The sequence below is a fragment of the Netta rufina genome (genome assembly GCF_964035555.1).
Source record: "Netta rufina genome assembly, chromosome: 2".
NCBI classification, from domain to species: Eukaryota; Metazoa; Chordata; class Aves; order Anseriformes; family Anatidae; genus Netta; species Netta rufina.
The window spans coordinates 71,076,000-71,092,646 of NC_140124.1; the positions used below are offsets into that span (position 1 = coordinate 71,076,000).

Below are 16,647 nucleotides of genomic sequence, written 5' to 3' on the forward strand. Positions count from 1 at the left end.
ACAATACTCTCTGCCCCAGCTACGCTTTTGGAGTTTTAACGATGGCTATTTATCATGGACTCTGCATATTCCCTTGTAGTAGTTACCATGAGAACACAGCAAACAGGATTTGAATTTAAATTGCCACCTAGAGATGCGGGAGGACTTTTTTGTTGTTGTTGTTGCAGTTAAAAAAGGAAAACTCCAAAAGCTTGATGAAGTACACACTTTTTCCACACACGCATTTGCATGACAATGCTTGCAATTCAAATACTTGGTGCCAATGCACCAGAAGGAAGAAAAGCCAAGTTCTTTGCTTGGTATATATAGAAAGAAACTACTTCAGATTTGCGATCAGCAGTTGCAATTCTGCAAATGCCTGTCCATGCCACCTAACCACATACAAAGGAATTCAGAAAACACGCAAAGAAGCCAGCAGGTAGTGCAAAATGCAGAGTAAGACCAGTAAGACCCTCTGCTGCTGGCAGAACAACTGCTGCAGCAGTCCAAGTTCTTCTCACTTTTAACTACTACAAGTATCAGCTCAGAAAGAATAACTACACAGCAAGCATTGCACTTGAAAAACACTCCAACCCGAGGCTTTTCTTTTTCCCCCCACAGAATTGGTCTGGAGCTTGCTGCTTGGGCCACCTCCTCCCAAAGCAGCGTCTGCTCTCCATGCAGCCTCCCAGCCTGCTCCTGCAAGGACACCACCACATTTACCATCAGAGATCTGACAACGACCTGTGGACAGACTCCCACCAAATGCTCTTTCTGGAGAACGTGGCAACTGGGCACTTTCACAAAACACTCAAAAAAGTCTGTTTGCCTGCACTGCCTGGGATTTGATGCCATCTTTGCAACACAGCACCTGCTCCCTCCCCAGTAGCACCCATCCCAGCTCTCGAGCTTTAAACACCTCCCTTTTTACAGTCCTTACACGTGGTCACTGGAAGAAACTCTTAATACACTTAAATAAAGGGATGCCTTGTCAGCCCTGCTTAGTTAGCAACAAAACTTGATGAAGAAGAAGGACATGCCTGTCTGGGCAACTGCCTGGAGAGAGGAACGACCTGCTTCAGCCCAGCAAGCAGCTGTGCTCTGAGACAGGGATAAAGGGGCACCCCGGGCAGCAATACTGGCACACTGTGTGAAGACAGCACAGAAGCTGGGCAGTGCCTGTGCAGCACAAGACTCGCTGCAGGAACCGTCTTGTTCCATGGGTTCAGATCCACACGTAACGTTACTGCTGGCACTGTGCAAGCAAGGATTGCTTTCCTTACACCCACTCCCTTCATCACTTTTACCTGAGGAGTCTTCTAGTGCCTGACCTAATTAATTACTCAAGTGATGTGCCAGAAAATGATGCAGCTGGGACATAATCCACAAGTCTTGATTTGAAGCTATGTAATTCTGCAAAACCCAAGGCGACAAGATCCAGGTAGCTGAATTAAGCTGTGTCAGCTGGGCATGGTGCCACACCTTATGACTGTGCCTTCCTGATGAAGAATAAAGCCTTATGAGAGCTAGTTAAAGCAATAAGGACAAATAGTTCATAGTTGGCCCTGTGTACTTGTGGCAAGAGATGTGAGAGCAGGGAAACATGCTCTGCTTTGGGGAAATGGCTGGTCTCTCCAGGAGCATGAGCCCGAAGAGCAGTGCTCTGAGCCATACCCGGACTGCCTCAGCAAGTCTGATCCATACTCAGAGCCTGCGGCTCTGCTTCCTCCAGCAGCAATGACAGCAGTAATTGGCAGCCAGAGAGCCTTCTTAAGACAAATATTTATTGAGAACAACTGAGATTAAAGACAAATTTTTAAAATAGGCAGGAAGGATCTCTAATACACGAGCAATTACACACCTATAAATGAATACTGCCAGACCATAACTTTCTACAGACAGTACCACACACCCCCTGCAGTTGTAGGTGGGCCACATCATATATTACCTTTACTTTCAAAGTATTACAACAGGGAAGTTGTACGGGCAATGATCAGGCTTTCTGTTCCCTCCTTATGGACAGCCAAATTTACCTCATAATGTGCCAGCTCCCAGCACCAGCAACCATAGCAGCTTCACTGCAGAAGGGCTACCCCAAGGCTCTACAACTGAGTCAGTAAACCATAAAGATGCCTCCATTTGGAACCTAATGTTTTTTAGGTTTTAATTGCTGGGCTCAGCCTCTTGAAGAAAAAAAAAAAAACACACACACAAAAAAAAAAAAAAAAAAAAACCACAAAAAACCACACAACCAAACAACAAAAAACACAAAGATTACATACATGCCAGTCTGCTGACAGACTGAGGCTGGTGTATAAAGTATATGCTTGCAATACAACTGCAGTAGGATGTGCATAAAAATTTGAAGCCAGACCACTGTATTAAGGATTTTTTTAAAATAAAGATTTCTAAAAATAAGTATTTTATCCTGATGGCTAACAATCCTGTGCTGAAGGTTTAGCCTTGAAGTTCAGAGCCTCCCATCCTGCATCATTCAGGTTTTATGTCAGGGCTGTTTCTTGATGCATTGGCATTACAGTTGCTCTGTTTTCATGCATATTTCTGCAAAAAAACTCTCTACAAGGTAAACTCAGTAATTCATGGAGTTAAGGTTCAATATGACGATACTGTAATTCCAGCCTGACCACCAGTTCACATACTGCCTTTGCTGAACTTGTACCTGCTCTACACCCTGTGTGCAATCATCGTCGCAGATGGGACCAAGCTGTTCTTCCATTGCTCCTTTGTACCACGTTCCTGAGCTGTACTTCTAATTGGTGTTTAGGTTGCTATCATGCCATACTTATGTCTGTAATGATTCAGAGCTATATTAAGAGTACAATTTTCATTCAGACGCCAAGTGAAATAGGTTTGCATCTTATTTGGTATTAGGGGACATGCTGCTTGCTATTCCACAGTGTCTCATGGCTATTAATGACCCATGCCTCAAAGCACACTGCAGGTGCCAATAGCCTTACCTTGATCCCTTTAAGTGGCTCTGTCCCCAGAAGTGCTGTTAGCAATCTTACTGCCTTGATACTAATGTTCCCAGAATGAATATGCACATGATGACAGTACTCCTAAGTAGCAGTAACCCTCACGGAATCTATTAAAGACCTTTTTGTACCAGCCTTTCTTTGAATTGCAAAGCTATTAATGGTTTTCCTGTTTCTCCCTGTAACCCCTAGCTTTGCAGTAGAGGTTTACAATACAGGTTTAATTTTGTCTCATTTCTTTACCTCATCTAGTTAAATTTAAAGATTAAATATATATAAAATAACTGCAGAGAAAAAAAAATGCCCTTTCAGAGATCAAACGCTTCAGAGAAGAAGGCTTTCATCTTGCCAGTAGCTAGACTATCACTGCAACACAGGAATAAGACCAACAATAAATGAACAGAAAGCAAAGTCAATAGAGGCTCAGCACTTCTGTTCCTCAAAGAAAAAAAAAAAAAAAACAAAAAACAAAACCACATCTGGTCTACATCAAGAATTTCATGCCAACTCTAGTGAAACCAGGATTTTGCCCATCAGGATCAAACTGGATTAAGCCCTGAGCCTGCTTACCTATATGCATGAGAAAACAGCAGTGGCTGAACCTGTCTCAAAAGCAGGAGCAAGCTGTGCTAACCAAAGTTTTAAAATAGATCAGCACAGATGAGGCCGTTTCAGAGAAGAACACCAACACTAGGGGTAGGGGCCACCCACAGGGATTATACCAACATTAAGACTCTGAAGAAAAGTTCTGAATGGAGGGGAACTCGAGAAGTCACTTGAGCCAACTGTCTGAGGCTGGCTCCTTCTGGCCAATGGGAGAATTTCTGTCCCTGGAAGAGATCGCATAGACAGTTCAGAACTTAGATTTACGCAAACTGTCTCCTGTTGTTAAGCACAAAGGCTTAACAACTTTTTATTAATAAAAGCAAACCTAGAAGAAACATGCAGCTAAGTTGCTGTAGAAGTAGATGTAGTTTGTTTTTAAAAGACTTCTAAAAAACAAACAAATAATATGCACAGAAAGGATGGATGAAGAACAGAAAAGGCAAGGTTGCCAGTATGAATCATTATCAGATAGAAAAGGAGGCAGGAAAAGAAACATGAGGAAAAAAAAAAAAAAAAAACAAAACAGAGAAACTTGTGTGAAATTTCAGAAGGATGAAATGATATGTAGCTCTGAATGCTGCATTGAAGTTGAAGGGAATGAAGGAGAAAGACCCTTCATTAGCAGAAAACACTCATTAAGCATTCCAAGTGGAAAAGTTTCCACGTTATGGCTAGTCAGAAGAGACTGGAAACTGTGAAGACAGATAGACTGATTGTTTAGGGGTCTCCCAAAGATTAATGGGTCCTCTGTTCTTCTGTCTGAGGCCTGCTTGCTGAAATGTCTTGTGACAAAAGGTCATGTACTCTATGTGCTCCCTTTAGGAAATTGCTCTAATGAGTGTAGATCCTGCTTTGATATGTAAATGTTTAGTATTTTATTGCATGTGCTGAATTGTTTTTGCTTGCCACTGTAACATATTTGAAAATTAAACTTTTGATCAATTAAAAATCAAATAATTACTGTAAATTATCATCTCTCTTATCCAACATGAATAAACTTTAATGACTAGAAGAGCAGAGGAAGTCCTGTCTGCTGCATGTTCTGCTTTTCAAAGCTTTGAATGTCTTCCATCTGCTCAACCTCATTCACCTACAGAATTCAAACATGCTTCTATGGTAAAATAGCTCTCAGGTACCACCTCCTCCTCTCCAGAATTTCAGAGGATGCTCGCTGATAGACATATTACCTATTCGTACCCAGTCACGAGAGTAACGAGTAGTTTGAGAGGCTTTGCTCTTGACAACACAACTTCTGCTCTTTCCTTTCAGAGCCCTTCTGGTCCAGCTCTCCTTTAATGCTGCATATTTCAAAAAAGCAATTAAAATGTCTCTTTCTTTCAAATCATTTGTTAATTCTCAAGCACCATTTAAATTAAATACCTTTTGAAGGGTGGCATTTTAGCATTCCATGTCACTGCCACCACAGAGTAAAACCTACAGACAGAAAACATACTGAAAGCATCCTAATTTCTCCATTTTAGCATCTCATCTGAATGTTTCTGGCATTTATGTTTCTATCCAGCCCTGCACAGTGAGGCACATATGTGGTAATCCCTGATAGTTCATGTGTTGCTAACGTCCCTCTGAGCTGTGCCGGTTCACAGCTATGCAAACCAGCCCACCCTGTGTTCCTTTGTCTTGATGAAAAAAAGGAACATGTCATATGGCAGATGAACTATGAAAGACAACTCTAACATGATGTACATCCACAGAATCCAGCCAAGCTACAGAAGAGCCAGATGTCATCTACAGGCCTGCCCCTGCAGAGGTGTCGCAGCAGGAGCAATACCAAAAACTACACAAGACTGGCACTAAAAATCACCATGTCTGTGAGATGGAAGGAACAGACAGCAGTGCCCAGCAGACAAAACTTAAAATATTGAATTCCAGAAATGCATTCTGAGAATACCTTCCTGAGTGCAAAATGTCATTCACAAGTATTATGTACTATTTTCCTCCTTTTTTCCCATCAGGTCTTCTACTGCGCCAGCTCCAACAAGTAAAATGCATGATCCTTTCCCTACTACAACATCAATCTAGTTCTTCAAATAGGATTTCTTTAATTTGATTCAACAGCTTCACCAGGTAACTTGCAATGAAATTAAAGCAAATGGAAAACAAGGACAAACACTTTTGTGTGAGTTTTCATTGAAATTTTTGTGCACACTTTGAAAGGGACTGTCTACAGGAATTTCCAAATCTCTTTTTCTGCACAGAAACCTACAATTAGACATGGTTTCCTGAGACTGAAGCTGTCTCAAGATTCTTTAAAGCTTCTGCTTTCATAGATGCTAATTCTGTGAGAACTTTAATTTTAGTAAAATGTATGTGCAGATACAGTAGCATATGCCAAATTCATCAGGGATGGAGCATTCCAGTGGAAAAAGACTGTGAGAACAACAAGGACTATGGGAGTGGGAACTCCGTGGTTTTCTTGCAATGGAAACACAACAAGCACCCAGTCCTTGCATCAACCATGGCAAATCCTTGTGACTTTGGCACTATAGAGATGAGCTTTACTTGGATGCAAATGGACAAACAAGAAAAAACACTAGAGTTACGGAAATTCTTCTTATATTCTAGTGGCAGCAGGTGGGCTTTATGAGGGCTGTGGGGCTTCCAGAAATAAATGGGAGCAGGGAAAACAGGCTTTTCAAAACTGCACTCCCTCAGTAATCAGGAACGTTGCTACACACACGTGCTCATCGAACCCAGCTGCCAGCAAAGACTCTGTCATCCATGGGGGTTTTGGCTGCCTTGTGGCTGCAAATCAAAGCATACTCAGAGCATGAAAGACTTCAGAACACAGAAAACAGGTCCCATTTGCTTACTGACTAGTTCCTCTTGCTAAGGTGCCCACAATCTGCATGTTATTTCACATACTACAAGCAACAGTGCGAAAGCATAGTTAAAAACAGTTAGCAGCTGAAAGCATGTAAGGTCAGAGACGTACCGTACAGACAATCCAAAAAAGCTGGGAAATCTGGAAATCTGCCTGGTTTGATGTTTCATTGTCCTGATTAACTACATAACTCATATAAATGTAGTATCTAAAACCAGATTTATAGCAAAGTCAGCTATTTGCATTGTGAAAACCATAAACCATTTTTACTAGTACCTCTACTTGTCACATTTTTACATATACAGACCATACCAAACAATGGTCTATAAAGCCAGAAAATGACACACAAAATCCCACAATATCAGGACCAGCTAACAATATTAACTTCAGCAATTACTATACTGTTACCTTCATCTTCTACAGAGCCCTCAAACATATCTAATTAAGTCTTGATATCTTCTTTCATTATCTGCAACTCAAAGACGAATTGATACAGTAAGCCTTAGTTTCCAAGTCTATTTTAAAAACCTATTTTGTAACAGAACTTAACAGCCAGCATGATTATGCCTAGTATTGCACATAAATTGGAAGAAAAGTATTTGTTACATGCACCACCATTCACTTCCTCTACTGATTTAAAACTAGCTTTGTAGTTTTGACATCTTTTTCCTAAAAAGGCTCTCACAGGTTATAAAATTGGCAACTCTTCCCTTTATAACCATCCTTAGAGCCCACACAGAAAGTTTTGAACACTGGCTATCAAAAAGGTGCCAAGAGACCAAGTCTGCCTGAAAAAAACAAACAAACAAACAAAAAAGCAATCAAAAACCTTTCCCAGTACCTTTACTTTGCAGATTCTTTTACAAAGCTGGTGAAGAACGCTACTGTCTACATCACACATCTGTAAATAACCAACCAAGCAGTGAAAGATTAAGCCTGGGATACACAGAAAAGAAAGAAGCAATTCTAAATCTTACCTTCTGCACATTGGGTTTGATGCACCGAACGAAAAAAGGATTTGAAGAACTCAGTGTTGCCATTAAAGAATGAAGTGATTCCTAAAATACAGGTAGAAAGAAGACAGCACTTCACAAGTGGACTTTTTGTACAAGCAAAATACCCCAGAAAAACTCTTACAGCTTAGTACTGCAGACAGTATCTACTGCAACACCTAGCGGTTCACACCAGAAAATACAACATTATGTAAACATAACACTGTGAGCATACAGAATAAACATATGCATGCTTGTTTCTTCTACTAGCCCCTCTGATCAAAACTTTCATTGTTCTACAGTGAGCAAGATGTACAGGTTGATAATGAGGGAAACCGTTCATATGGAAACAACAAATTGGAAAACTGCTGTTTCAAGTATCTTTGAATGAGCGTTTTAAGACTTAGGATCCACATTTTGCAAACTGTTATACTCAATCAAGCCACAAGGCAAGGTGGAGGTCTAAGGTGAAACTAAAATAACTGCAAAAACTAGATTTCCTCTTTTTATTTCAACCACCCAATATCCATTCATTTTCCAATTTCCCTGCAATCAGCAGTATTTTGTTCAGAGTTCCCCTCTCCTACATGGTTTCTCCCTTTCTTGCTATAAAAGAACACTGTAGTAGTAAATATAAATCAACATGAAGGCAGAAAAAATGTAAAACATTTCTGAAAAAAAAAAAAAAAAAAAAAAAAGTACTTTAGAATATAGTACCTACTGTTTTGTCAGGAATAGATTTTCAAACAAATCCCCCTATCTGACAAAAATTGAGTAAACTATATAGTGGTAAAGAAGATATATCTTACTGAAAGACAACACTTAAGCAGACAGCTGCACAGTTATTTCATTTGATAGCTAACTGCTATCAGTTATTTATTGTATTTAACAATAAAAAGATATGCTATAAGTTTCAGTAAAAAAAAAAATACAGAAAAAATTTAAAAATGTGTTTTTGTTTTTTTTTCTCCCTCTGAGATTTGGAACTCTGTATGACCCAATTCACATTATACTATCAGTTATCTAAACCTCAAACTGGAGATAAAAATCACAAAAAACCCTCAGTCTTTTTATGATTATTATTTTAATTATACATCCACCCCTTTCCCTCCTGAGCCATTATTCCAACTTGCCCCATTCTGTATCATTAAGCATGATATTCCGTTTTAAACTGAAACCTTATATTTACTTGCAGAGATACAAACGACTGAGCAGGAGCATAGCCCACACTCTGAACAGCACTGAAAACTAGCAATGGTAACGTTTCACTCCTCAAAGGTGGCACTGTGTGCCAGGCAGCAAAGAGAATACAGAGCAAGCTGCCAAGTAGAGAGAAAATTCACTTTTTAAAGGAGCAACACTGTGTGCCCTACCATATGTTTCTGAGTGAAACTGCCAAGGGCAGTCTGTTGCAACAAATTCTTGCTTTAATCTGCAAACGAAGGGTTTCCTTGGTGATTAAACAGGAAGCGATAAAGGCAACAGGCAGAGTTGTGGATGTGCACAAGAGTTGCTACTGAGCAAAGGGAGCAAATGGTGAAGTGACTGGGAACATAAATGATAGTTCTGTGGGTTATTTGCTTTTGCTGGCCTCTGGACTAGGAGTCAGAGGCAGCAAATACTAAACAGTGAGAAGATACAAAGACAAATATTTTTGTGTAAAGACAAATATTTACACTTTAGAAGTAATGACTTCATTTGCATAAACCTGCGTGAACGTTACCTATCTATGGACCTCTAAGCCAATTCTCAGACTTCCAGCAACACCAACTACAACACCGGCACAGACTGGAAAGTTGGTCAGTTTAAACAATGATGATTTGATCTGTTTTCACACTCATCTTTGGTACAGGCATCCAGATTTTATAAAGCTCTGCACACCTTTAAGTCAATGTCAGATGATGAGCCAAAATGAAGTTATCCTTGCTTTAAGCAATAAACTGACGCAGATAATATCCAACCTCAGCTATTTGACATGCACTCCCTGGCCCACAACAGTCAGCACTCTGAATCAAATGAAAAAAAGAGTTAACTAGCCTATCCTAAGAACTTTGGACAGCTTTATAACATGGAAAAATACCCTAGCAAGTTCACTGGGGATAGCATGACTTGAAAGTCAACCTCTTGTAAAGCACTCTGACTAGTCAGTTAGTGCAGCTTTAGCTAAGAGGCAACCGTGTTCTGATTTCATATTTTATCATGTTTTATGCTGTCTGTGGGCCCTGATGAAGAAGAGAAGGAACTCTACATTATGTTCTACCTTGCAAAGTGGATGAAAAAATATACTTAGTTTCTGTATGTTAACATCTTAAGACCTACTTTACACAGATACAACTATGTGGAACCAGTACCTTGCCTTATCCCCAAGAGCTAGCAAATAATTTCACCCCATCACAAGTGGGTATTGTGTGAGGCAAGCAACGATAGCACAGAGCAGGCTGTCCACAGAATATAACATTTGTGTTTTTCAATAAAATGCACTGTGTGCACCCCAGCATACATTCCTTCCTGTTTTGTCCAACAGTCAGCAATAGTCTGTTAGGATAAAATCTGCCCTCAAGGGGGTTAAGCCTGCTCCCTTTAAAAAAAAAAAAAAAGTAAATGAAGAGTGCAAATGTATATTAATTTAAGCAAAATGAAAGACAACTAATCCAGACTTGTACTCCTGCAATTTAGAAAGGGTTTCGTGCCAAACTTTCTCTTTTAAATAATTTGCAGATAGACTTTATGCTAGATTTCAATTTGGTGCCATTTTTGATGGCAGGGCTATAAAGCCTCATAAAATGCTGTTTAATGTAAATGCTTTCCAAGCTAAGTTACAAAGCAATGCAACATCTTAGTGAGATATTTACTCGGTACTTATTTTTCATAGCATACAGGCACTGCTGTAAGGCTTTGTGCATTTGTGTGGTTGGCTTTGAATTAGAAAGAAGAAACAAAACCAGAGACCAACTTCATGGCAGAGCTTTAAAATAAGGACAAGTAAGCAGATGGAAAGCAACAGGAGTTTTGTGTGGATGGTGTGATGTGAACTTTGGCTTCTGCTTGAAACTAACTAGTATGCTCACTCAGTTGATTAGTAAGTGCAGTTTCATAGATGAGACAGTATTATTTTGATGCTTAATTTTCACCTGTTTTGATCCATGATTTTCTTTAGTGAACAGGGCTTATCTGTCACTGATTAGCTACAGAGCAGAGACAACAAAATAACTAACCTTGAACTGTAGACTGACAGTGGGTTTTCGGTGCTTGCTTCCACATTTAAGAGTGTCTTGATTGTTGCGACTTGAAACATGTTCAAATAGATCATAGATGAAATCAAGACTGAAACAGAAAGGAGAAATAAAATCTTTAAAGTATACAGAGCACACAGTGTACCACCACAGAATGCAGAGTAAACTCTGTCCCTCAGAAATCCCCCATGCAAAAAACACTTAAGAATTTTCTCCATAACTTTAACTACAGACTTTGACTTTGCAGAATTTACTCAGGGGAGCAAAACCAAAAACAACCAAAATGTAACAAAGAGGTTTTTTCCTCTCCCTTGCTAACACGCCATCAGGTAAATGAAGTGTGAAGAATCTTTACTCCATTTTACTCCACTCACTCAACCAAAACTCCAGCTGACTGTAATGGGGACTGTACCCGAATAAATGAAATTTCCATTTTGTTTTGTACCACAACACAAAACAGCTACCCACGTGAGCCTCACTTTCAGATGCTAGCTGTATATGCTGTTTTTCACACTATCACTAGTATCCTTCTCCTATCACTTCTACATAAATACTGATCTTTCAACTTAAATGGAGTTACTCCAGGAGTTAAATGGAGTTACTCTAAAACTAGGTCCTGCAGCTTTAACTTACTGCTTAAACCTACATACATCACTTAACAGATGCCATGTCAGATACATCATGAAAATAGAACAAGCAACATACAGAGAGAAATACTTATTAATAGTTTCACCTGCACAGAACAGGTTAAGGGATTTACAAGCAAACAACTCCCACAGCAAGGCAGGATAACTGGATGAGCTAGGGCAGCAGCCAAGAACACAGACAACCTGGGCTCAGTTCCCTCCTCTCTGTGAACCCCCGTGCACCCTGAGTCTCAGTCTCAGCTTACAGAAAGGCATATGTGGTCCTGCTCCAGCTTACAAGGTTCTGTAAGAATTGTGAGACCTTACACAACAGAATGACAGGAGGCATATAAGTACAAACGACATCCAAGAGCAGACTCTTTATAGAAACTCTTCCCTTTAAGCCTTTACTAATAATTTACACTGTGGTAGGTCCTGAACACTAAGCTTTCAACCAAATTAGGAAATGCCAGAAATACAAGCAGATAGAGCAGTATGTGAAATGAAACACCATGCATGTATGCTGCCTGTGTGGCACCCCATAATAGTGGGAAACCATCATCAGCCTTCAATTTCCTTACTCACAAGGTAGTCTTCTGGAGTGAATGGCAATTTGAGGGGAAAACCTGCCTTAGTGAGAATCTGCTTACGGGCACCTCTGATATTTCTTCTCTGCTCATTTCAACTCTGTCAAGGTCTGATGCTATTAACATGTAACATACTCAAACCTTGGCAGAATTAGGAAATATGACACCTCTTACCATGATGTCCTAAACAAAAATCATGGAAATGTACCTGCTTTCACGTAGCAAGTTCAGGAGATCATCTCTGAAAGTATCTCTGTTCTTCTCCAAGATCCCCCGGACATCATACTGGACCTAGCAGGAAACAGAGCTGATTCAAACACCAAGCCCAGCAGTTGAGCACCTCTCACAATGGTGGTACTGTAAAAAGCACTGAGGGACTAGAGTGCTTTAGTTAATTTTGAGCAGCCTTAGGGTAAAATTAAACTAATGAAAATTCTGTTTGGAATAATTTCAGCAAAGAAAAGAAAAGAAAATTACCTCCCCAGCATAGTGTTTCACTCCAAAATTGTGAGCAGCAACTCGTGGTTTTACATAAAAAGGATTGTTCTAATTGAAGGAAAAAGAAAAGAGAAAAATATCTGAGGGGCCAGGGAGTAGAATAATACAAAGGGTCACATTATCCTCTCAACCCAGACTTAAACAAACCATTGTCTTCCTGCAAACTCCCCAGAAGATTAGTACTCCAAAAGCAAACAACCAACTTATAACAGTAATAGGATTTGTTAGTCTGGACTACTTCAAATGCAATAATAACAGATTGATAGTATCTACAAAGACATTATACTAAAGCTGAAACCATCTGGCAAACCCTTCTATTAAAGGCATCTCGGAAAGGACGGTTCTGTCTTAAATTGGCAGTTACAAAGATCAGCAGATACATGCTTGCATCACCAAAATTCTTGAAAATACTTCTAGGATTACAAATAAAGGTAATGCTGTTGTGTACAGAGGGAACAGCAACACTTTGGAAAATCACATCAAGGCGAATACTTCATTAAATCAAGGGAAATTGAAAATCTAAGTAATCTAAGTTACTGTGGTTGTCAGAGCTCTAAGAGCTGAATTTGACCTGTTCACCAACATGAAACTCGACCTAGACAGTAACAAGGATTTGTTTTCCCTGGTAACTGACTCCAGTTCTGAAAGCAAGTAGGATCTTGTCCACAGCGTCCTCTGCAACTATATGTTGTGTATTTGAACCATGCATTTCTACAGAAGCAAAAAGGCCCTTCATAATTTTCCCAGAATACATCAGCAAGACATCACGTACAGCGTGCTGGATGTTCAACTTCTCCAGTAAGGTGGAGTCAGTAGCTTGAGGAAAATGGCTCTCTTCATTGATGAGTGCCAGAAGGCCAAGCTTCTATAACAATGAAAACAGGCAGAAGATGAGTTAGTGCACAGATGAACACCAATCTTGTCCCTAGTTTGGAAAAATCACAATGTTCTTGAAGGTATTGTTTGCAGAGAAATGCAAAGCCACGACTACGTGACTAAAAACCCACTCTCCTAGAAGACTGCAATCCTGTTTTCCTAGCTATACTCATTCTGAAACATACAGCATACAATATACAGGCAAAACAAAGAAATAGAAGCTACTGAAAGAAGCCACAATCTTCTTCATGTAGGGAGTTCTTAGGTGCATACAGTGATTCTGCCTCAGAATACAACTCCAGCCTGCCTTAAAGTCTCCAATGATCAGCAACTTGGAGCTCCCCAAGCCTTTCAACAACTTTCCTTCCGTGAATTTATCTACTTACTTGATGAACCCATGAGGACTTCTGGCATGCACAGTGCCCAGGGGCACAACAAAAGATGTACAGTTTAACTATGCATGGCATAAAACAGAACCTCCCTTTGTTTTGCATATGCCTCTTCATAATTTCCTTTGATGTTCCCTACTTCTTGTATTAGAATAGGTGGCAAACAAAGTAAGCTACCCTGCAGTTAATTAATGTGTCCAGCAAACTTCAGGTTGATACAGCCTCTCAGAGAAACACAGTTCTCCAGGTGCACATTTTAATAATTCACTTCCTCTTAGCCTAGAGCAGCCTCTGCCAAATTCCACTGTCCTGATGGCAGTCACATCCTGACACTTGCATCCTCTGCCTACCACCATGGAGTTTCTGTGATTACCTAAACTCAAAAAGCCATGCAAAGATAAATTCATACAGTCCTCTTGCACTGCTGGCAGAAGTGAACACATGAAAACTGTTTATAACTTAGGCTTTTTCATCCAGCCAGAGAGCATCCAGCCATTTCTAGGCAGTGAACTTGGGTCTCACCTGCCCCTCACTGCTAATATTCCGATCAATAATTACGGAGAAACTTCACAATCTTTTACATGTCTCTTTAGTACAAATCAGAACACACACCAAATTATGGATGAAGCAAAAACTGTCAGGCAAAAAATAAAGTTTACCCACAACCCAGAAAGCGTAATTATGACAGAAAGACATGGTCACTCTTTTTGTCCTGTCCTGTCCCCTCCCGCCACCTTATCAGCCTTCTCTTTTACCTTGCAGAAGTAAAACTTTTTTTTTTAAAACTTGCAAAGTAAAAATTATCTTGCATGTTACACTTTAAATGTGGACTTTATAGTGTTAAGTTTATATTTTTTTCTTTACCATAGCAATGAATATTAGTGTAATTAATAGGAAGAAAAAAACAGGAAGGCAAGCTTCATGACTAAAGACAGACTCTCTACTCTTTTAAATAATTTCCAGGTATTCCTTTTGTATATAATCATACACTGTTAAAAGTTACAAGGAAAGATATGCATATTGAGCTTACAATATAATCTAGAATATGTCCATGCATGAAAATGATCATATTAAAAGATCACTACTCAAACATGCAAGAGCTACTATCATCTACTCTTTTATGTCAGCAGTGTTTTAGAAACATATTACGCGAGAAAAAGATCTAGAAATTGGTACTGATTCCAAATACTTTATTACCTTTTCAATAAGGTCCAAGCACTCTCCATTGTCTGTCCAGTCAATATCCTCCCAAACTAGTCCTTCTCTAAGGAAAATAAGGAGAGCATTTTTATTGACAACTACAAAGAAAAGATTTTAAATATACAAATAGGAGGAGCTGATGTGTTTGTCTTGCAAATTACTGTGAAATCAGCTTGCTTTTAAAAAATACATAGACACAGAGTAAGATACTTTCAAAGGAAGCTGAAGTAGCTGGTAACGCAAATTGCAAGTGAATATTTATATTTTCAAAATTCTTTCAAATTTCACCTGTAACCCTTACCTGCTGTATTCCAGTTGCTCCAAGGAAAAGATGTGCTTATTGAAATACTCCTGGAGCTTTTCATTTGCATAGTTAATATTGAACTGTTCAAAACGGTTTACCTAAAAAGGGAAGACGTTTTCAAAAATGTATACATTCAAAGCATTTTACTTTGCAAGTAACAAACTGATTGAAGTTATAACAAATTTAATATGTTCCAATGAAGATGGCAAAACTATGTAGAACAACGAAGCATCAATATCAGACAGTTCATCTGAACAAATTTTTGAAATCTACCTCAAAGTTTTCGAATCCAAATATGTCCAAAATTCCAATGGACTTGAAGTCCTCTTTGCTTTTGATTCTGCTGTTGATTTTCTTAATGACCCAAGCAAAACACTGAGAATAAAGTGCCATAGCCATAGAATCTCGGCTATCGATTGCCTGCAATGAAAATAACACACAACATACCAATCACCAGTGTAACTGAGAACTTTAACAGTGTAAGTTATAACAGCTGTATACTTACGTGGCTTTAAAATTACATTTTAAAACTAAAGCATTCAAAGATTAGAAAATTACAGACAAACTGGGGATGAAGAAAGTAAAAGGGTAGGTAGTAACAATGTAATATTCCCCCTTCCACTGGTAAGCATGTTTTGATGTACACCTTTTTCTAATCCCCTTGTAAACCTAATTATTTTTAATGAAAGTTTTCACAAATGCCTATGTAACACAAATGTCAAACAAGGAAAACTGTCAGCCTGGATGATTAGAAATTGGAAAAAATGTTAAGCAGACTAATAATTACAACAGCCAAACTACCAGCCCTGGCCAGAATGACCAAATGGGATCTACAGAGATTCCTGGAAGTCCAATTATACTTTTCCAAAAAAAAAACAACTACATAACATTTTTGATAGCAACTCTGATGTATGAGCAGCCAAAGATTTAACTAGTGAAGTGAAGACTGAGCCAGATATTGACCAGACCAGGGAAATATGTTAAAACATGGATGGCTTTACCTGTTGTATACTAAGAGGTGTAAGGATTTCTTCTCCCCTGAGTATCATTGACCTCTGTGTCAATGCTTCAGTTAGCTGTGTGGAGTCTAACCCCAGTAGTTCAGCAGATCTACCCAGAGCTGGCAAAAAGAGACAAATACGTCCTTGAATATATAAGGTTGTGGAATTCATTTTTTGATATTATTATGACAATCAGCATTTAAGATGCTTTTAATCATCTAATATTCTTAGAATCTATGATGGGAATTAGAGATCAAAAGACAGCTAGAATTTCTAGAGTTTTTTTCTGTTGCTACCAAGAAAGCACAGTATCACAGATATGCACAATTGAAGGAAGTCAGCAGTGGAGATTCATCACAATTAAGTCACATTTTTTTCCTCTTAATGCTACATATCAAGGATTCGAACAATCTGCTGCTTACTCCAACATATTTTTGCAGATACAAAAAGTAAATCATCATGCAGATGAATGTGTTTAAGCTTTCCTTGGGATAATGAGGATAATGAAAACCAGTGTT

General features: G+C 39.1%; 1 protein-coding gene across 1 annotated transcript in view; it reads right to left on the reverse strand.

The window, feature by feature from the left end:
- Nucleotides 1-16,647, reverse strand: part of MYO10 (myosin X) — a gene marked incomplete at its 5' end in the record, with an annotated part of 161,414 nt that overhangs the window by 47,274 nt on the left and 97,493 nt on the right. Inside the window, 9 exon segments of the mRNA XM_084306880.1 lie at nucleotides 7,401-7,481; nucleotides 10,631-10,739; nucleotides 12,070-12,152; nucleotides 12,339-12,407; nucleotides 13,132-13,224; nucleotides 14,822-14,888; nucleotides 15,126-15,226; nucleotides 15,402-15,548; nucleotides 16,130-16,248. Coding sequence (XP_084163006.1) covers nucleotides 7,401-7,481; nucleotides 10,631-10,739; nucleotides 12,070-12,152; nucleotides 12,339-12,407; nucleotides 13,132-13,224; nucleotides 14,822-14,888; nucleotides 15,126-15,226; nucleotides 15,402-15,548; nucleotides 16,130-16,248 — 869 coding nt within the window.